Source organism: Mus caroli, unplaced genomic scaffold (assembly GCF_978045245.1).
Source record: "Mus caroli unplaced genomic scaffold, Mus_caroli_1 scaffold_8, whole genome shotgun sequence".
NCBI lineage: Eukaryota > Metazoa > Chordata > Mammalia > Rodentia > Muridae > Mus > Mus caroli.
Window position 1 is genome coordinate 23,228,463 of NW_028227263.1, and position 22,288 is coordinate 23,250,750.

At 44.9% G+C, this 22,288-nt stretch overlaps 1 protein-coding gene across 3 annotated transcripts in view; it reads right to left on the minus strand.

Moving 5' to 3' along the window:
* Positions 1-1,030: 1,030 nt before the first annotated feature.
* Positions 1,031-22,288, minus strand: part of Prkcb (protein kinase C beta) — a 341,205-nt gene continuing 319,947 nt past the window's right edge. For 2 of the 3 annotated variants that reach the window (XM_021166848.3, XM_085841346.1), the window contains one exon: positions 1,031-7,781. In XM_021166848.3, coding sequence (XP_021022507.1) covers positions 7,623-7,781 — 159 coding nt within the window. In that variant the 3' untranslated portion in view covers positions 1,031-7,622. The remainder of the gene's footprint in view (positions 7,782-22,288) is intronic. The other variant, XM_021166849.3, reaches the window with a different exon arrangement.

Genomic DNA, 22,288 nt, shown 5'->3' on the forward strand with positions numbered 1-22,288 from the left:
CCTGGCCAGCACAGTAGAGCTGGCCCTGGTGGAGGAGACACAGGTGAGTTGGCCCCAGCGTCATATGAACCAGAAAGTTAGCTCTACCCCTTGCCAGCTGTAGCACTTGGAAGAGCAGGTCCTGTACCTCACCTGGGCAGCACTGTTGAGGTGGCTCTGGTGAAGTGGGTGTGGGTAAGCTGGCCCTCAGGGTGTGAAAGAGGGAGAGCTAGCCCTGCCCCTTGCCAGCTGTGGCATTAGGTGAGCTAGCCTGGGCAGTGCTGAAGAGCTTGCCCTGGTGGTGTGGGTGTGGGAGAGCTGGCTGACTGACTAACTCAATTACCATCCAGACCCAGATGCAGGGCTTTGAGTTGGTCCATCCCAACATCTCTCATCTATGAGCTGCTGGAACTCATGAAAGGGCCGATGCTGCATATCCAAAGCTGCAGGATCTCCATGACACAGGACAACAACAGGATAATCAAGAGGAGTTCTGTGAGGATCCAGTATTGGTGGTGTAGCAGAAGCCAGAGGCCTTGAACCAGACCAATGACTCAAGCAACAAACATTTATAAGTAAAGATGTGTGGACAAAAGGGTGTACTGTGGGACACACTGTGACACTACTGCTTCCACAATGTTTTTTTTTTTAAATGTTCTGTTTGTTTTTTTATTTTCTTTTTAAATTTTCTTTTGGGGAGCAGAGGTTGTAGGGGCAGAAGGGACTGGGAGATGACTGGGACTGGGGTACATGATGTGAAACACACAAAGAATCAATAAATTAAAAAAAAAAGAAGTAAAAAAATAGCTATTTCCACATGGAAAGATAAGCCCAATTGTTGCCAATTTTCTGATTTCTTTTCACCTCCCCCAAATCTGAAACTCCACTAAATTAATATGAGATGCTCCATTTTAAACGTGTGTAATGATTTCAATGCAAAGGAAATCAACATTAGTGAAGGACACTTGTCATATGGCAGTGTCACTTTTGTGTTCCTTCCGTCTGTAATGTAGTATGTTTAAAAACAGACATGTACACAAGAGGGTTTGCATATATGAATTCAGTTTAATCATACCAATTCTTAAACAAAAAGTTTCCTCCAAGAGACAAGAATTCACAGGAACTGCAAAGCTTACTCACAACTTTTAAAAATACCGGTCATGCTTAGGTAGCATTCAAAGGAGATAGTAGAGAGTAACTGTAAAAACTTTGACCAGGAACATCAGCATCTGACTTTAAAAATTACAAATACTGAAGCATTTTGGTATTGGACACAGTTAAGTTTTGACACTGTCGGTTCATTGGATGAGTTTCTGGAAGTCCGGAAAATTGTACCTCTATCAGTGGGCAATGCTCTTATTCTAAACTAAACAGTTTGAAATATAGAAAACAAACTAGCAAGCTAAACATACAAAGAAAAGCCCTCTAAGACAAGCTCTCCACATGACGGATGCCAATAGAGGCACCATGAATCCTGGAAGACTGGAATTGGTAACAGACATTCAGCCTGAAGCCTTACACACAGGCTCGGCAATGGACTCTGCATTCACCTACACATTAATGACAAACTCTGGGTTGGTATAAGAGAAGCCAGCAAACTCATTTTGGTCCAAGTTCATGATGAAGAGTTTGTCAGTGGGAGTCAGTTCCACAGGCTGCCTGGTGAACTCTTTGTCGAAGTTGGAGGTGTCTCGCTTGTCTCTCTGCCAAATGGAAAGCGAACACATTAAAACAGAAGCAGAAGCAGCAGCAAACATGACCAGGACATGCCAGTTACCAGAAGGCCGAGGGAAGCTCCTGAGTGGTCAGAAAGCCCTGTGCTGACAGCGTGGAGCAGCTGCATGCCTCACATCAACTCTCGGTTCATATTATATGCTGGCTTGGGGGAGGAAACTTGGTGCCAATTTTCTATGAGAAGAAAAGATTCATACTTTTCTTTTCTTTTCTAAGAATTGCCCTAAAGAAATGTGTGTTTGTATGGAGAGGAGTCCTATGCTTTGACTTTGAGGTGAATTACATTGGTAACTACTTCTCACAGCTAATGCCATAGACTTAGCTCTTAGATAGAGTATCCTGGAAGAAAACAACTCAATGGCGACCCCTGTGGCCAGGAGCTGACTTTGTTGGGGGAGGAGAGAGAGAGAGAGAGAGAGAGAGAGAGAGAGAGAGAGAGAGAGAGAGAGAGAGAGAGAGAGAGAGAGAGAGAGAGAGAGAGAATATACACATTGCTCTCAGAAGGCAAATAGCCATGTGAGGGAAACAGTGTTCATTGCAAGAAGCTAAACACCATCCCTAAATGCCATCCCCCTCTTCCTCATACTGTCTGAGACTCACTGCTGACCATAGACAGCCTAGCTGGTGCCAGAATTGTGTCAGACGATGTGACTCAGAGTTGGCCAGCCCGTTAGGGTCTACTTAACTCATATTTTAGATTCAGCCGCCCCCACCCCAAAAGAAATTGGTGAAAGCTAGGCTCTGAAATGCTGCTCAAAAGCTGAACACTAGCGTAGAATCTGGGTCTTCACTAGGCCAGAGTCTCTCCAAAGATGCTGGTGGTGTGCTTCTATACAAAGCTTAAAGTAAGATCTATGAAGGCAAGCTTGAAGAATGAAACTGCTCAACTCTTGTAGTAGGTAACCTAGCCAGCCAGCCTGCCTGGCTGCCTGGCTGCCTGGCTGCCTTCCTCCTTCCCTCTCTCCCTTCCTTCCTTCCTTTCTTCCTGCCTGCCGGTCTGCCTGCTGACCTGCATGTGTACAGGAATTGCTGACTAGTTTGAGGCATGTTCTGCCAGAGAATGTGAATGTGGGTGACTTCTTGATGTGCTGGCCTCGCCAGGGCTCCTGTAAGCCTACTAGCCCTTCCCAATCTCACCTCACCGGTCTGGAGAAGGCAAAGCTGATGTGCTTGTGTCCCACTGTTGGACATATGAGAAAACCAGGGCACAGGTCAGTGAAGGGACTCGGCCAAGCCTGTGCAGTGGGTTGGAGACTTATATCTGACCACATAGCAGATGATTCTTGCCTCATGACAACTGCTCTGGCTGGAGAGAAAGCCTGAAGATTGTTTTCACAGGGCCTGGGATTCCTAGCAACAGGTAAGGTGCCTGGCTGAGGCCATGGTGTGTTACAGAAGAGTTTGTTGGCTGATTCACTTTGGTCAATCTTAATAGGTTTAGCCCCTAACAGAGACTGGCTGATATGAATTTCCTGTTGCTAGGCTCTAACCTACTTCTTCCTGGATGCTCTCCTGAGACAGGTACTTCCTATTGGGGTGTACGAGTAAGGTTATGGGACTGAGTTGAGGGAGACAAATTGGCATCAGGAGGTCATCTGAAAGAGGATAGGTATAGAAGACAAGGCGAAGGCTACCCATGAAGCAGTTTCCTACATGGTGGCTCATCTCTTGTGGTATCCTGTCCATACTGAGTTTTGGTGGACGGTTCCAGGCAGTCCATGTTGTTACTTTCTGCTTCCCGAGGGAAGCTCAGATGCCTTCTGTCTCTTTAATGCTGTCTTCTCTTTCCTGATTCTATAAGCCATGTGTTTGCAGCCCCTTCGCCTTCTGTGCATTTCCTGCTTTGGGGAATTTGCATTGTTTTTCTCCTTTAGGGCAAGGTCCTAGTCTGTTCCTGTGCTATTGTGTTTCCAGTGCTACTGAGCACACAATAGGCTGTTGATAAGTACTCATCAAATTGATAAAGAAGACTTCCTTACAGGGGCGCTTCCTTGTTTTTCCTAATTCCTGAGGCAGATTCCTCTTCACACTGAAGCAAAATGATAACAGTTATTTTTACAGGACTTAGGACTTATGTAGGAGCCAGTATGGAGTGAACGATATATGAGCAGGGTCTGAAAGCTACAAGGCTTTGTGTGGAAAGGAGAAGGGCAGACCTGGGGGCAGAAGATAGCTCCTCTTTTGGGGTCTCTTTCTACCCAGGCATCCTTAACTTGGAGCATGTGGCAGAACTTCCCTTCCTACCAGCTCCAACTCTGGAAGCCTTTTTTATTTGCCGTGTTTCAGTAAGCCATGTGTTTCAAATAAGACTTCCTTTTCATGGGTTTCATCTCATGAGTAGACCTTCCCAGGAAAACTCTCCAGGATTTTACCATACAAGGTTGGGAGGGAATGGGCTCCTTTGTTGTGGCAATCCTTTTGGGAATTGCATCTGAAGCCACATGAGACCAGAAACTCCCATCCTAGGAAGAGAGTTAATTCTATTGGTCTGCCTTGGGTCTATCGTGGCCTTATCCTTTCTTAGAGGAGGAAATCAGCCAAAAATATATGACATTTAAAAGTGGATTCTTGGATCCAGACACATGACTGGTCACAGTTCACAGCAGCTTTAGTTAGATTTCTTTTAGGTTTTTTTTTCCCCTTCAGTTCTTCTAGAAGTTAAATGTGTGTGTGTGTGTGTGTGTGTGAAAATTTTAGTCCTGTTTCAGATGAGCTAGAGGGATCAGGATGTGACCAGCAAGGGTCACATGATTTGATCAGCAGTGCTCTAAACTGGAATGGTATTCCCCAAGGGCCTGCAGATAGCTGAGTGATGGATGTAAAATGACAGCTGACACTGAAGACTAGGAGATAAGTTATAAAGCCAGTTAGTTCCCTTCCTCCATAAGACACGGGCACCGCTCATGTTGTGGGCGCTTCTGTGGTCCGATCAAGTATGGAGCTTGATAGCTTCAAACTATGGTCTATAGAGAGACTAAGAAGTCTGGAAGACCTCCAGCAGAAAAAATTTTTAATAAGCTCAGAGACTCTAGACAACAGCATACTTTCAATTACTTGTTTGATGGCCATCTTTCCACAGATGGTAAGCTGGAGAAAGAGGGAGAAGGGGATGGACTGCGTCTTTCATAGTTTTCACCAGGATCCTGGCACCCAGCCTGGCACACAGTTGGTGGTCAATAGATGCTACTCAAATGGATGGAAGATGTATAAATGGATGGATGAAAAAAATAAATTATTTCTTTTTTGGGTAAAAATTTAAAATATTTCCTAAAGATCTTATCTTACGTGATGGAAACTGCTTCTTGGCTTCCTCTGATCTCGAACACTGGTGGACGAGGAAGCAGTGGGAGGTCTGATTCATGATCCATTCTTTCCACAGAAGCTTCTCTGACCCACCCTCATCAAGCTAAGCTGAGGGAACAGACACTTTGGCTTGAGTGTCTATTTCTGACAACTATGAACCTTAAAACATAATGGTAAGAATCTGAAAATGTAGAGCGTAGTGTATATATTTACATATATATACTATTATCTATCTATCTATCTATCTATCTATCTATCTATCCATCCATCCATCCATCTAACCATCCTTCCTTCCTACACTGTTTTCTACGGTAGTCTCAGGTCACTTGCCAATGGCCCAAGATTTCTCTGTGGTTTTTATTCTGAGCATATGTCCAAGGCCTGGTGACCCATTGACCAGATGAAAGAACCTACATAACTTGCCTGGGAATGGACATGTGGCTCAGAGATATTTATTTTGTTATAGCACAGAGTCCTGTGTCATTGGTCAGAATACTTGTGTTTGTATCACCACTGATCAACCAAGCAGAAAATAACTTCTACTCTTCAGATGTCAGGTGCCCTAATAGCAGAGTGAGGAGCAGGATTGCTCTGGTCTCTTTTGGTAGCTAACATCGTAAGACTGTTAGGACAACAAGCTTGCTTCACATGATCTAAGCAGGGCAAGGCCTAAGCTTAAAGCTGAGTTGCTAAGAGGCCAGGAAAGAATGACCTATAAGAGTCTTTGCCTCGGAAGAACCCAAAGGCATAGTATTCTTAAAGATGAGGAGGTATACTTCAAGGACACTGGTCCTTTGGACATTTCTGTGTGATCTCTCAGAAGCACTGGAGGACCCAGACATTTTTTAGCCTGTAATAAGAATTTGCCTCAAGACTGTGTGTGAGGAGCAGGGTGCTAAGATGTAGGCAAGGGTAAGGGGCCACCTGATGTGCCCATCTGTTCAGGGAGAAATGAAGTCTCTCCTGCTCCAAGGGCTCCCTTGGACTTCTGGGAGCTCATTGAGTTGCTTGCTCAAGGATGCTAAAATTTGTAAGAGTGGTGATTCTGATGAGAAGTTTAAGAGCCTTGGGAAGGTTCCTAAGCTTGATTCTGATGGGAATGTGGTCTCTGAAGTCTGATGCTGTGGGAAGCTCCAGCCTGTCTATTCCACCCCATTTCAGGACATCAGGCATCTCTGAATAGTCTCTGGGCTCTACTCTCTGGCTGGTTAATGCTGAGGCTATTAAAGGCCCAGCTTTAGCTCCTTTCTCCTGAGTTCCTTCTTTAGACCCTAATCTGTAGTATGGGTCTTCATTGTTCAAAGGGAACAGTTTTCTTTGAAATAGGATTTCCTTTCCTTTCTTTCTCTCTCTCTTTCTTTCCTTCCTTCTTTCTTTCTTTCTTTCTTTCTTTCTTTCTTTCTTTCTTTCTTTCTTTGTATTGTATCTTGATGCTAGGAGAAAGATATCAGAACAGATACTGAAGTGCAAATAAACATTCCCACAAACATCTTGCAAAATAACATCACACTGAAGAATGCACCCACCATGGTTTGGAGAGATGGTGTCTTTCTCAGAGCACACAATTACCTCTCCAATACCAGGGGGACATCTAGACCAGTCCCCTCCCCATGGGCACAAGTCTGCTGGGTTCCATAGCCATCTTCTTGGTTGAACAAAGCAGGCCATTATGGTTAATAACATCTGGACACAGATCTTAAAGCATGTGTAACAAAGTGAGTATTTTTTTCTTTTTCTTTTGTTTTCTTTTTTTTTCTTTTTTCTTTTTGCATTTCAATGATGACAGAAATAAAAAGCAAGTAACATTTGAAATGTAATGTAGAATCAGGGTCCTTTGGGACCTGGCTAGAGTGACCATGTGGTTCCAGGAACAGTGCCAAATGTCATTCTTGAGTAGTTTGGGGGTTGAGGGTACCGTTATCAGACATACAGTATTAGAAACTATGGCAAGGTGACAGCACCAAGCTGGTTGCCTTTTGACCCTGAAGTGCTTTTAGATGGAAACTTGTCTAAAAGCGCATTCCCCCACTTTTTTTTCCCAGGACTTAGATAATCTTCTTAACACTGAGTTAAAAAAATAAAAATAAAAATTTATTTTTAGCATGTTCTTTTCAAAGCTCAACTGCTTCCAGAACAGGCAGCGTGGAGGGATTCCCTCTAGGGCAAAGCAGCCATATACTTGGATTCAAGCCAAGCTCCCAGCCTGGAAAGTGGAAGGATATTGCTAGCATTTGGTTCATCCATCCATTTTGTAGGGAGGATGTAGCCTGGAGGGTTGGGGTAAAGATGGCAGTGCAGAGGACCAGGGAGAAAAGCAAGCATTTTCTCTCCCGTGGGGGTCTGTGAGCCGACATGCTAGGGACGCACATAGTAGGACTCCGAGCGTGTCTCGATTATGCAGCACTTTCTACATGCCACCTGCATAATTCCATCTCCTTGAGATGCTCCAAACTACTTGAAGACATTTGGGTTCTGAACCATGGCCACTCTAGCCTCATCAGAAAAGAAAACACGGATGTGACTCGGCAATGAAAAAGAAAAAATGTCACCATGACAGCTGTTGCGCTTGAATGACAGAAATGGAGGACGGAGGTCTACGGATCTACTTAGCTCTTGACTTCAGGTTTTAAAAATTCAGAGTTAACAAAGGAAAATCCTTCGAATTCTGATTGGTCAATATTCCTGATGACTTCCTGGTCAGGAGGTGTTAGGACTGGTGGATGGCGGGTGAAAAACCGGTCGAAGTTTTCAGCGTTTCGCCCACACTATGAAAGGGGGAGAAAAGAACTTGTGGTGGGTGGAAAAAAAAAAAACCTAAAACAAAATCAAAAGCCAAAATAAAATAGAACTGAACAGAACCGGGCGTGGTTTTCCTCCAATCCCTTCCCTTCCAGAAATGCAGAGAGGCTGTTTCAATGATCCGGAATGAGAGCAATGTAAAATGCAAAATTCTCATGACCTTTGCTACTTGACCTTGGGCTCCCAGCCTTTGGGTGCTGAAGCTCTCAGGTCACTCCTGGTTTCCTTTCCGGAAGTCAGGAAATGTATGCCAAAGGCATGAGGAGGTGGGACTAGCAGCATGTGGCATGTCCCCACCACGTCACCCACCCCCAATGAGTCAGACAAGGCCATCTGTTGAAAGACAAGGGTTTAAGGTACTTCCCATCTTTAATAGGTGTCAGATGTCAAATAATGACCCATTCATACATCACCTGGCGATCTCAATATTTATAGCAGCAGATCCCTTAAAAGTGCCATCCTGCTGCTCTTGATCAGGAGCCATAGGTGTTTCTAGCTCAACAGAATATAGCTTTCAACCATCAGCCAATGGAGGAAGAACCCAAATATAAGACCTCAGGATCACCACAAAAGTCCCGGATAGCTGGATTCATCATTGACCCTTAATTACAAGGTTCCGGAAGGTAAAATCGATCACCCTCTCTCCAAATAGGAAGACCTGGTGTGGCAGGAAATTCACATGCACACGCTAAAATCCTGCCTAAAGAGAGGAGATGAGTTACTACGTCGGAACTCTCGTTACTTCCCAGCATAGCCCACATGCAGACACGCTCAGGAGTCTAGTGTCTACAGGAGGTGTTGTGGTTGAATGTGCAGCGTCTCCCATGTGTGTGAGGGTTCAGACACCCGCTCCTCAGCTGATGGCGCTGCTTTGGAAAGTTGTGATGTGTTTAGGAGGTGGAGCTTTGCCGGAGGAAGTGAGTTACTAGATGCAAGCCTCGAGGTGCCATCCTCTGGCCGTACTTCCTGAGTGCTCACTGCTTCCCAGCTGCTGATGCGATGGGACCAGCCACCTCAGACTTCTGCTGCTTATCGGGTATTTGATCACAACAATGAGGAAAGTAAGTTATGCAGGAGGTAACATCAAGTTAATTCTATTACAGAAGCAGTCATAATAATGGGAGGTGATCTGTATTGTGTGTTTGCCACATCTGGGCACGTGGAAGAAGACTTCACCCATATGGCCTTATGGAATATATCATTGCTATGACTTTATTGAAGGTGGAGATATATGGTTGAGCTACTGGTCTTCAGCTGCAGGTACTAATGAGAGGTCATAGACTCTTTGGGATTGTGGCTTAGCAAGTGGAAGTGGGTCACTGGGGGCAGGCCTTGAAAATGATATCGACTTCTGCTTAGGTCTCCATGCTCTGCCTCCAGCCCACCATGATGTGACCAGCTGCCTTACACTGCTGCTGCCATGTCTTCCACATCAAGGTGAACCAATATCTTCAGAAAGCATGGATCGAAGCAGACCTTCCCTCCCTTAAGCTGCTTCCACCAGGGACTTATCATGGTTTCAAAAAAAAAGTAACTAATATAAATATTATCTCCCATTTCATAGACAAGGAAACCAAGGCCAGGAAATCATCGGCTCAAGGTCAAACCACTAGCCATCACGATTCAGGAGGTGGAACTGGATCCACCTACTATCAGAGCCAGAGTCTCTGCCTCCACGTTTACAAATACAGTGGATGAATAGGAAGTGGTAGACTGAGGCGTGCAGTGAGGGGGGAGTGTGAGTAAAGTCGTGGTGCTGGGGTCTCAGCTTTGACTGGCAGAGGATGTGGGTCTCTCAACAACAGGGACAGGATGTGGGAAAACTCAGAAAGATGGTGACTTCCATTTTGGGATATCACAGTTTTGAGAGGCCAGTACCTGTCTAGCTGAGAACCAGGGGGAGTCAGGAGTTGTGGGGCTCATGGGAGAGACCCTGAAAAAAGCCTTTCAAAATGTCACACTGAGGTGGATAATAACAAGAATGACTACCAGCCACTTCTCATGCAGCTGGCTTTGTTCACAGTACCTTTTAAATTCATATGATAACCCTTTGAGGCACAGATTTTACTCCCATCTGCCAATGATTAAACTTCCCTCAACACTGTCTTAGAGCAAGCACGGGAACCAGGAGAGAGCACCTCAGATGTGCTAAGGACTGAGAGAAGCCACGGGCAGATGCACCATCCTATTGGAAATATCTCTAAAAAGTCGGGCAGGAAAGTTTGCTAAAAATGAGCCATTGAATTTGGCCTCTGGAAGTGCACAGAAGGTACACTGGGGACTGCCACTGAGCTCCTGTCACCAGGAGAGTGAAGTCTCTCCACAGAGCCTTAGCAAAAGGGATGGGACAGACACTCTCAGGAAGCCACAGCTGAACACAAGAGAGCTCCGGGTGCCTTTGAGAGCTCTGTGCCCTGCAACAGGGACCAGAACCTTGGCATCTTATCGCTCACTGGCTGTACAATTCTGAGGACATTCCCTCTTGTATAACTCAGGGACAATGTGGGTCTTCTCATGTGGGATTGTGATGATTACAACATGAAGTGGCGTGTGTGACCAAGGGCCTAGAACTGTACTTGTTTCTTTTGTGAAGCATTACCCACGGTGCATGCTTCTGACAGGTGTTAGTTCCAAGCTACTCAAGTTTTAAATCCCCAAGACACAGAGTTGAGTTTCTAAAACTCTTGTTACGCTTATAGACATATTTGTGAGGCTGGAAAGATGACTCCGTTGGTAAAGAGCTTGTTGCTCAAGCATGAGGGTCTGAGACCTGTACCCAAGCACCTACATAAAAACCTAGGCACAGTAGAGTGTGCCATCATCTCAGCTCTAGGAAGGCGAAGACAGAAGGATGCTTGGGGCTTGCTGGTCAGCCTGCTTCAAAAAGTAGAATGGGAAGCGGTTCAGGAAGACACCCTGCTAGATCAACCTTTGACCTCTATATGCATACATGTGCACATGTGTACCAAACCACACCACACCACACACACACACACACCACAAATGCATATCAACTTTAATAGAAGTATAATATCACCATTGTGAAGATATATCTTGTATTTACTCTGCTACAGGAAATTTAAAGGCACAAACTTGATAAAGGTAAGAGTACACGCATAAAAAGGCAAATTTCACAAAGACATGATGCAAAGACACGAATGTAAAAAAGCTTAAGTAAATGTACTTATGATTTGAGAGTGAAAAAGACATTTCAAAAGGGTCAAAACCAAGAAGCAACAAAGAAAATTCTGTCTCATGATATTAAAAACTGAATATGTATGTGTAATTAAAAAGAAAGGGAGAAAAAAAACAAACCTAAAGGTTAATAGCAAATTAATTAAAATGTACTTGTGATGCCTGCTACGGAAAGGGGCTCTTTAACTTGTAGATATGAGTTATAAGTTAAGTGATTATGTGCTAGGAAGGAAAAGATAGCCCATAAGAAGTTATAAAGGCAAAGATTAATATTATTTCTTTGTTTTCTTTTCAGGTTCAGAGAATTGAACTTAGGGTTTCAGATACACAAGAGGAGCACTCTCCCACCGGTCTATATTTACAGCCTAAGAAATTTATTTTTGTAAAGACTTACATTTATTTTAAATTAGGTACATGTGTGGCAGGTATGTGCACTTAAGTGCAGGTGCCTAGGGAGGCCAGAAGGGGGAGCCAGATCTTCTGGGGCTGGAGGCACAGGTGACCTGATAAGCACAATGGGAACAGAACATGGGTCTTCTACAAGAGCAACACTGTGCTCTTAACCACTAGACTAACTGCCCTGAGAAAACGTCTTTTAAAGAGTCAAAGTACACAAGAGGTGCTCAAATGTCATTCATCATTAAGGAAATGGCCTTTGAGCTCGTGCTTAGTGAAGCAAGTGAGGAGCAGTGTCAGTTGCATGTCTCAGACAAACAAAAAAAATCACTGAAGGCAGAGGCAGGGTATATGCAAACGTCCTGAGGCAGGGGTGTGCTTGCCACCATCTGCATCGAGGACAGAGTGGGAGCAGAGTGACCAAGGGGTAGGAGGGACAGGAGAGGTCACAGAGAGGGACAGGAACCAGAGCATGATGCTCATGGCCGTGCAAGGTCAGTGGATTTCCATCCCAGCTTGATAAGCTCTAAGTGACATGATGGTTATGTTTAAGTCATATCACCAGTGTTGTCTACAAAGGCTGTATGTGACAGGGGTGACACGGGAAACATCTCAGGTAGGAGATTGTTGCAACGGCTGGCTGAGGAAGGAAGTTAGGGAGCTGTCAGGGGGAAGATGCGTTCACGTTCAGACTTGGCTATAACTCATTTGCATTTAGTGTTCACAGGATCTACAGGAGGAGAGGAAGAGAGGAGCTGGTGCCTTTGAGTCTCTGACTTTAGCTGCTTGGAGAGTGAGGACCACTCAGGGCCAGGCACATTTGCAGGGAATGGGGTCAAGTCCTTGGTTTTCCTCATGGTAAGCTGGAGATTACAGTGTCGATGGCAAGGAGGATGGAGGGGAAGCAGTATGGAATGAAGGTGTTTGGGGGCTAGACTGGCACCAGGTACTGAATGAGAACATCTATGGTTGTCCAGAGGGGAGAAAGAGTAGGCAGGGTTGTGTGCAAATGGACCAAGTTGAGCGGGCTCACTGGTGGAAGATGGTGTGTTGTAAGGGATTTCTGCTGCTGTTTCCCTTTGGCTTGGATGTGAAGACCCAAAGGAGACAACACTGGAAGCCTATTAGCTGAGACACCTAGAGTCTTCAGGAGTTGTTTTTCTTAAAAACCATCCACTTCCCATCCCCACTAGGAGAAAGGCTGCTGATTTGCAGGGCTCCCCAGAGGCTGTGAAAGGAGCTGAGAAACAGCTTCTAGCAGTTCTGCACCCCTTCACCCACCCCTTCCAAGAACAATGAAATCTTTAAGTGAGATAGCACAGAGGAGATGCTGGAGGCAGGGGTTAAGCAAGGGGGCAAAGCTGCTATGGAGCGTGATTTCCCTGCTAATAAGCAGCTTACTGGGCTGGCAGATTACAGCCTCCCTGTTAAGTGTTTCTATGTTTTTCAAACGGACCTGTCACTGTCCATTAGTTTCAGGGGCACTCCCTAAATGGAGACGTCAGCCCTTGGGAGGCAGAGCCTGGGATCTATTCTACGCCTGCTGTGTCCTTGGAGAGCATGGGCAGCTCGGTGGGTGAGATCTAATTATCAATGCCGTCTGGACCACACCTGCCTCCCTGACTATCCTGGGTGGACACTCGAGCCTCATTTAGCTACTGGCAGCAAATTCAATCTCCCTGTCTTCAGGGGCCTCTGGCACAGAGACAGGGGATGAAGCCAACTAGTGTATTTAAACCACAGGCACCTATTCCAGGGGCTGAGTGAGCAGCTTTGCCTGATGGAACCATGCTCGCTCATGGGTCTACAAGCCTAGATAGAAAAGCTGATCTCTGGGCTGTTACAAAGGAGCCATGCCTATCCCTTTCTGGTTTCTGTTTCACTAGGTTGCCAACAGCTCTGAGTGTAGCTGCCCGAGTGTTGTACATCAGTAAAGCAAGCACTGCCCATGCAAGGAAGCCTGGGCCCTATCACACAAGGAAAGCAAATGGTTATGGTATTTGCTCAGTTATGCCCATCATAAGGATCATTCAAAATGCCAAGACACAATAGAACCCAGGTCCTTTTCCCAGGAGCCACCTACAAAGACCCCTGCAGGGAGGGGGGGGTGCTTGCCTGGAATGGTAGATGATAACACCAAACTTTCTATAAATGCTTTTCATTTATCTTATAAATTAGACATAGTGAAAGATTAGTGTGTAACAATAAAACTGATAAATTGTAACAATATGTTTGCATTGAAAGACTTTCCCCCTTTTATTCCCCCTGGTTTTGGATACAGTTGTCAATATGTAACAAAAGGAAACCTTGGGTCAAAGGAACACTCTAGGTCTTTTTCTTGCTTTACTTCAAATGCTTCCACTGCCCAAATTCCACACTCCTTTTGTTTGTCTGTTTTGTTTTTGAAACAGGGTCTCACTGGCCCCAGACTGTTTGGCCCCAACTGGTTGGTCTGGAACTCACTTTGTACACAAGGCTAGCTTTGAACTCACAGAGATCTGCCTGCCCCTGCCTTCTAAGCGCTGGGATTAAAGGTGTGTGTTACCATATCTGGCCTCAAAAGTCCACACTCTTCAGAATGACTTTCTACAGGGACTTTGCAGTCTTCTGGTCCATTGCCCCTGTGCGGTTACCCTCCAGCCTGTATCATACTACAGCCAAAAGCTGGGCTATTTCCATTCCTGGGATGCTCACACGAACCTCTCATCACCACCTTCATCCAGGATGGTTCCTCTACCAAGAACTGGGCCTCCCACCTGTCTCACCTCACCCCACTGGCTTCTACACATCCTGTCTCCTGAAGGGAGTCACTTCCTAGAAGGCATATCGTCTATGTTCCTACAGAGCATGTGGACACAGGATTGTTAACCCATGCGTCATTGCAGTGAGAAGAAGGAGGAGGAGGAAGGACACATCTATTTGATGTATCACCATGAAAAGAAATCCTTGAAAATCAAAAGAAGATGTAGAAGAATGTCTCACAGTACCATGTTCTATATAATCTCTAAAAGCACATACTGTGCCTTTGTTTCCTGTAGATTGCAGTATGCATGACAATCACAAGCTTGTTTGAGGCAGGGTCTCCCTACTGCTGCCTCCTGTGTGTCTCAGACTCCAAACTGGCTGCCCTGAGTATTCCTGGGGTTCTCCTGTCTCTAGAACCTCCTCTAGCTTTAGAGAGACTCTGGGGCCTCAAACTCTAGCCCTTAGCTGTTCTGGAAGTGTTACCCACTGAATGACCTCTCTAGTCTGAGAAGGGTTGTCCATGTTTGTTGTTTTTGTTTTCTTTTTTGTCTGTCTGTCTGTCTGTCTGTCTGTCTGCCTGCCTGCCTGCCTGCCTGCCTGCCTGCCTGTCTGTTTTTCAAGACAGAGTTTCTCTGTGTAGCTCTGGCTGGAACTTACTCTGTAGACTGGGCTAACCTTAAACTCAGAGATCCACCTGCCTCTGCTTCCTGAGTGCTGGGATTGAACGCAGGTGCCACCACCACCCGGCTTGGTTTTGTTTTCTTAATTTTTAACTTAAAAATAGCATGCTTTGTTTTGTTTTCCTCCAAGTATGTTTAAATGCCACCTCCTCAGAGAAGCTATTCTCCGTTTCCTCCAAATCAGGTAGCTCCTGTATTCTCATCTCTTGATATTCCCCACCAGGACATCCAGTTCTGTGTGATCAGTAAATCACAGTATCTCAGTCTGCCCCACACATCATCGGTGTGTTCCATTATTCCACTATTTCCTTTCTCCTCAGCTAGTATGTAAGACTCACGAAGGCACACTCTCTTTTTGTTGTTGTCCAACACTCTATTTCCAAAGCCCAGAAAAGGCACTCAGGACTACTGAACGGACCGGAAATGGCCTGTTCTGTGCTTATGGTGAACCAGGTGAGGTGCAGAGTACCTCTAAGCATCCTGTCTTTGTAATCCACAGATAGCTCCATGAAGTGCTCATTGTACCTTACCGGTTAACAGGGCTTAAGGGTCTGGTTTGATCCCACAGGTGACAGACTCAGTCCCTTCTACCAGTCACCTCCTTTTGTAAAAACAAACCAAGAGAAACAGAATCTAGTGCGATGATCGTGGCCTCCCCATGTGGAGTGTGAACATGTGTGTACATTTGTTACTGGGTTACACATGCCTGTGGACTTGCACACTGTGTAAGTATGGAGAGGTAAGAAGGATTTTTGGTGTTGTCCTAGTCCCTTGAGATAAGGTTTGTTTCTGAACCTGAAGCTCGTCGTTAGTTTGGCTAGCCTGGCCGGCAGCTGGCTATCAGGGTCTGCCTCTCTTTCCCAACATTGGGGTATGGGCATGAGAGACCGTAATACAACCCTAACCATGAATCTTGTTAACCTGTCTTTTATGTTGGTGCCAGGGACTCTAACTCAGGTCCCCAGGTCCTTAGTCTAAACCCCTGTGCCATTTCCCAGGCTCCAGACTCTAATCTCTCATTAAGTGACTGCTTTGGCTGTGTTCTGGGCGTCTGGGTAAAGAACTGATGGGTGGTTTTTTATTCCTTAAGCAGGTTTGGAATCATCATTATTATTTTTTATTGGATATTTTCTTTCTTTTCATTTCAAATGTTATCCTCTTTCCTGGTTCCCTCCTCCCAGAAATCCCCTATCCCATCCTTCCTCCCCCTGCTTCTATGAGGGTGTTCCTCCACCCACCCACTTCTACCTCCCCACCCTCAATTCCCCTATACTGGGGCATCTATCGAGCATTCATAGGACCAAGGACCACTCATCCCATTGAAGCATGACAAGGCCATCCTCTGCTACATATGCAGCCAGAGTCATGTGTACTTCTTTGTTGATGGCTTAATCCTGGGAGCTCCTGGGGAGGGGGGGGTCTGGTCGCTCTTCCTATGAGGTTGCAACCCCTTCAACTCCTTCAGTCCTTTCTCTAACTCCTCCTCTATTAGGGACCCTGTGCTCAGTCCAATGGTTGGCTGCAAGCATCCACTTCTGTATTTGTAAGGCTCTGTCAGGGCCTCTCAAGAGACAGCGCACATGAAGCTCAAGAAGGAAGACTAAAGTGTGGGTGCTTTAGTCCTCCTTAGAAGGAGAACAAAATATTCACAGGAGTAAATATGGAGATAAAGTGTAGAGCAGAGACTGAAGGAAAGGCCATCCAAAGACTGTCCCACCTAGGAATTCATTTCGTATAGTTACCAAACCCAGGCACTATTGTGGATGCCAAAAAGTGCATGCTGAAAGGAGCCAGATATGGACTTATTATTTTTAATGTGCTTCTAAAAAGGAACTAGATGAAACGCACAGTAAACATTTTCCATGTCTGCAAAGACTCTGGTTCTCTCCTGTATTCCTCAACTTGAACAGTTCACATCCTAAGTTCACATCGCTGCTAGAAATAAACTCTCATCATTCCTATCCTTTTCATTTGTTTGCTTTAAAGATCCAATTCCCACCAATCTGCGAGATAGGCAGGGAAAAGATTATCTCGCCTCAACAGGAAAATTGAAAAGTTGGCAACGTATATGTGGTCTCATGGAGCAAATCAGGAGAGGCAAGATCTAGAGATGTGTTGGTTCAGTTACAGGCCTTCTATAGTAGTTCACTATCCCAGAGCACACACACAGCATGGCTTTGTGAGCCGAGACAACCTGAGAAGCAACCCTAGCTTCACTGTTGCTAGGGACATGACCTGCATGCAAGTTAGCTAAATTCCCAACATTCACTTGTTCTAGATGGATTTACCTCATAAGTAAAACAACCAGGGGTGGGACGACGCTTCAGACTCTGGATTGAAGACTTCATTTTTAATGATGTTATCGTATTATGATCATTAACAAGATTCACTGTTAGGGTCATGCTACTTATTAAGGTTGGCCATTATTCTTGTGAAGTTTATTACCAAGCTTAAAAGGAAGCTTTGTACTTGAAAGTTGTATACAAATTCAAATGAAGATGGTGGTTGAATGTGACTTCATGTATAAAATACAAAGACTTGTTTTGTTTTGAAGCTAGGTAGCAAACTGAAATAGTTATTACGCCTCTCAGAATGAGGTAATTGGGCCCTGCCCTTGACATTCATCTGTTGATTAATTCTTTAGAATCTTAATAATTGTTTTTCTAAATTCTAAGAAGATGAAACAGAAAACTTGTTAAGAAAAAAAAAACAAAACGAAAGTGTAATCAAAATGTTAGAATAAAAGTCGCTGCCATTGTTTTTATATGCATCCAATATTTAGCGCTGCAACCAATAGCTAAGGGCAATATTGACTCTGCTCTGGATGGTGGGCATACAGGATGGGCACAGTATGCTCTGGCTAGTGTAGGTCTCAGAAGCTCTGCTGCAACCCACCCAATACAAAAAATTCCACTCTAGTTAGTCACGAGCAGAGTAAGAATCTGCCACGTAAACCCTGAGGTCCAAGCCTGGTGAGGTATGAGGGTATATAAGGTCTAGAAGGATCTATAAGGTATGGGGGGGGGCTCTGTGATATATGGGGAGGCTGTGGGGTGTATGGAGTTTGAGGTGTGGAGGCTGTGAAGAATGGAAGGGCTGTAAGTTATAAAGAGGCTGTGAGGTATGGGGTGTGAAGATGGGGAGGGGCTGTGAAATATGAAGTACTGTGCACTATGACAGTACTGTGAGGTACATTGGTATGAAGACTGGGGCCTGGGAAGTAATGAGGGGCTCGAGGTATAGGGGCAGTGAGGTATGAGGGTGCTGTACAGTACGGGGGGTGCTATGAGGTATGAGGGTGAGGTATGGTGGAGCTGTGATGTACAGGAAGAGCTGCAGAGTGCAAGCAGGACCTAGGGTTTCAGTTGGGGATTTGTGCAAAAGATGCATGCTCAGACAAGAAGGATCCATTTCCAGTCCCAGCAAGACTCAGTCACTTGGAAAGACATTTCAAGCAGGTAACACACCACTTCTTGAGTTATTCTGGATATGGATTTAGGGAGGGGGATACTTTGAGGCTGTTTTTAAGAATATGCACGGTGTAAATAAATAACAAATGGGCTTTGTTGCTTCCATTTCTGCATCATGGGGAGATCTCAATTCTCCAAACTCTACTGTCAGTGGACATGGTTTCTCATAGAGTCTGGGCTTTTTACAAGGAGTAGCTCGGGAGTCAGGAAACCCAGTAAACACTGCTTCATTCAAGCAGGAAGAGGGACTTTAAAAGGAGGAGACCTAGGGGTAGATAAGTTGCTAAAGTGCTTGCTAGGCAAGCATTGGGACCTGAGTTCAATCCCCAGAACTCATGTAAAGAGCCTGGCACAGTCACACACACTTGTAATTCAGTAGTGGAGACAGGCATTGCTGGGGCTCACTGGCCAACCTGCCTATGCTAATAAGGTAAGCTCCAGGCCAGTGAGAGACCCTCTCAAATCCAAATAAATATAAACAAACAACAAATGGATAGGCAGAGCATGAAGAAGTACACCTACGTTCTACACGCTCCATGCACTCAATCATTCACACACATATATGTGTTAGCACACACACACACACACACACACACACACACACACACAGAGACACACACACACACACACGGAAAGATTCTGAATTTAGCTTACAGATAGAGAGTTGCCCTCCAAATCCATTATGGGTCAGTTCCAAATGTCTTTTTGGTTCCTTAAATACGTTGTTCTTGGATGCTGCAGTTCCTTGTGTAGCATGTGGGCATAACCTATGTACATACTGTATGAATCAGAAGACTTAGGTACCTAACATGACGCGAAAGCTGTGCAAGCAGTTATTATCCTGTTCCATTTGGGGGGATGATGTCATGGTAGTGTTCTACCATGTTCTATAGAGACACAAAATTTAATTTCTTAAAAATGACCATCCCTGGTTGGTTGAATCCAAAGATAGAGAACCTGGGGACAGAAAAGGTCCACAGTGCTCATGTATTCGAGAACTTATTAGAAGAGTAAAGCAGAGTTCAGCGTCAACTCCAGGACAAAGAGGTCCACATTCAGATGGGATTAGAAGTGGGATTCTGAGCTGTTATCTAGGTTGGCATCTTAATTGGATAGCTTTAAAAAAATCAACCAAGATTTAACTATTTTTTAAAAAATTATTTATTTCCACTTTACATGCATTGGTGTTTTGCCTGCATGCATGTCTGTGTGAAGGTGTCAGATCCTGGAGTTACAGACAGTTGTGAGATGTCATGTGGGTACTGGGATTTGAACCTGAGTCCTCTGGAAGAGCAGTCAGTGCCCTCAACCACTTAGCCATCTCTCCAGCCCTAAGATTCAACAAGTGTGTGTGTGTGTGTGTGTGTGTGTGTGTGTGTGTGTGAGTACATATCTGTCTATAGATGAAGTTGCATGTTGTTATATGCTGGACTTGTATGGGACATGGCATATTTTGGGCTTGCACCCTTCTCTACAGAAGTGTCCCAGAGGACCTTAGTTGTAAAAGGTCATTCTAAGAAAGTGCAACAAAGCTCCTAGCAAGAGGGAATGCAAGACTTAATTTCACCACATAACCTTAAACAAAATCCCCTTTGGTAGTTTCACACACGTATATACTAAATCTTAGTCACTACATTATCTTCTCTCACCTTGCCTACACTGAAACCCTTTTCCTTCCCAACAATCCTCTTCTTCCCTTGTCTTCTCTGGGTGTGTCTGTCACTCACTGAGTTAATTAGTGTTGTGTGCATGAGCATGGGCGGTTATTAGTTATTGGATTATGAGCAACTTCCCTGTGGCTATACCACTCAGAGGATGACACCCCTCCTTCCAGCACTCATAACAATAATCAGGAAGAGGAGGACTCTCACAAACACCCCCACACATCCCCCACACACACACTACTTCCATTATGAGATGTTGAGGGGCTCAACCTCAGCTGCCCACTGCATAGCTTTGATTGGAAGTTAGATTTTCCCCAGATTTCCTTTAAAGGAAGATCAAAGTATGAAGTAATGAGATCAAGAAAGACCCCAGGCCTTCGAGAGCAGGCAATTTCCAGGTCATTGATGACTCAAAGGGAGAAATGGCAATGGACTGGTGGGGGCAGTTTGCACCAGAAAGGAAGGAGCAAATTGGCACTAACCAGAGCCAGCAACCTTTCCTAACTGTTCATGCCAAGTTCAAGGAGGCAGCCCACTTCAGAGTGAAGAGGGGACCTCATGTCCCAGAGAAGAGGTTTTTAAGATGGAAACGAGCTAGCGTATTATGAATGAAGAAGATGCCCAGGAAAGAGTTGAAACAGATAGCTTGTGTCTTGTCTACACAGCAGACATCTTCTCTCTTCGCAACCGAGAAGCACATCCTCTCTTTCTTGTTATGCTTTGTTTAGCTAGGAAATAGACCTAGTCCCTTGGCTCAAGGGTACAGATGATCCAGGTCAAGCCAATCAGCATGGTCCATCCCCTTGATAGCATGGAACAGAAGAGAAGCATATGGCCTAGTAATCATCTACTAAGATTAAGTCTAAAGCTACCAGGGATTTTAGGAAAAGGAAGGTCTTTCCAGTGGAAATTTCTGGGCCTTCTAGGAACTAAGTTGATTGTTGCCATGTGCCTTGAATGTTAACTTGATCAAATCAAGAGATGCCAAGAGATCAGTCAAGCATGCTTCTGAGTGTGTTGATTCTTTCCAGAGACAACTAGACCACAAGGCTCTGACCTAATCAATGCTTTAAAGCACCAACAGATCCAAAATTTGAATAGACATTTGGAGGAGATGGAGCTGTGGAAGGTGTCTTAGGGATTCTATTGCTGTAAAGAGACACGATGACCAAGGCAACTCTTATAAAGGACATTTAATTGGGGCTGGCTTACTGGTTCTGAGGTTCAGTCCATTATCATCAAGGCCTGAAGCATGGCAGAATCCAGACAGCAATGGTGCTGAAGAAGCTCAGAGTTCTACATCTTGCTCAGAAGGCAAACAGGAGAAGAACGGTAAAGCCCATGCCCAGTGACACATTTCTTCTAACAAGGCCACATCTACTCCAACAAGGCCATACCTCCTAATAGTGCCACTCCCTAGGCCAAGCATATGCTAATCACCTGGAGGAAGGAGGCTGCTGGGAATGTGCATGTGGTCCACTCCTTTCCTGTCTCTTTCTGCTTTCTAGCTGCTTTGAGATGGGCTGCTTGGCTCTATCTTGCTCTCCCACTGCAACACTCTGCCTCAGACAGCCACATAGATAAGTAAGCAGCCATCCATGAACTGGAAGTAAAATACATCTTTCCTCTTGTGAATAGTTTTTGTTAGGAATCTGTCACAAAAGTCAAGGTCATACTAACCCAAGGACCACAAAGTCTTCTGAAAAGAACAATTGGTTAGAGGTAGAGGAAGCAGTCAAAGGAGTCAGGGAAATGGAGTCTCCTTAGCACTGTTTGAGGCCATAGGACGAGTCACATCTTAATATTGATGGTTTTCCCTTAAAAGTCAGCTTGAATCAGGATCCTGTCCACAAACACAGGAAGCCTGGTTAATGTGGAGAGAAACTGTAAACAAATGTTTATGAAGAGATGGAAGGGTGGTGTTCAGAGCAGGAATGGAGAGAAATCACACACTACAGAGATCATGGCTGTCAGCATTGATAGGTCAGGTTAGGTCCACCTATGTCTCAACTTTTTCAGTCACTCAGGAGATGGTGTTATCATCAGGGAGCAAAAGGGTTAAAGCTTGAGTGATAAGAACTTGAAAAAAAAAAGCTTTAGGGCTTGTCCAAGGGATTTAGGAAGAGATGGTCTGGAAGTCACAGGGTCCAGCTGAGGTCACAGAGACATCATCTATGGAGGTCCAGAGGCCTCCTTACTGCCCATCTTTATTCGTCTATTAAACAGCAAAGCTGGTGTTGAATATTGGCTCTATTTGACTTTCTGTCCACTTTTTGATGGACTAAAGTAGAAACTAACTTTCTTTGGAAAGTTAATTATGTCA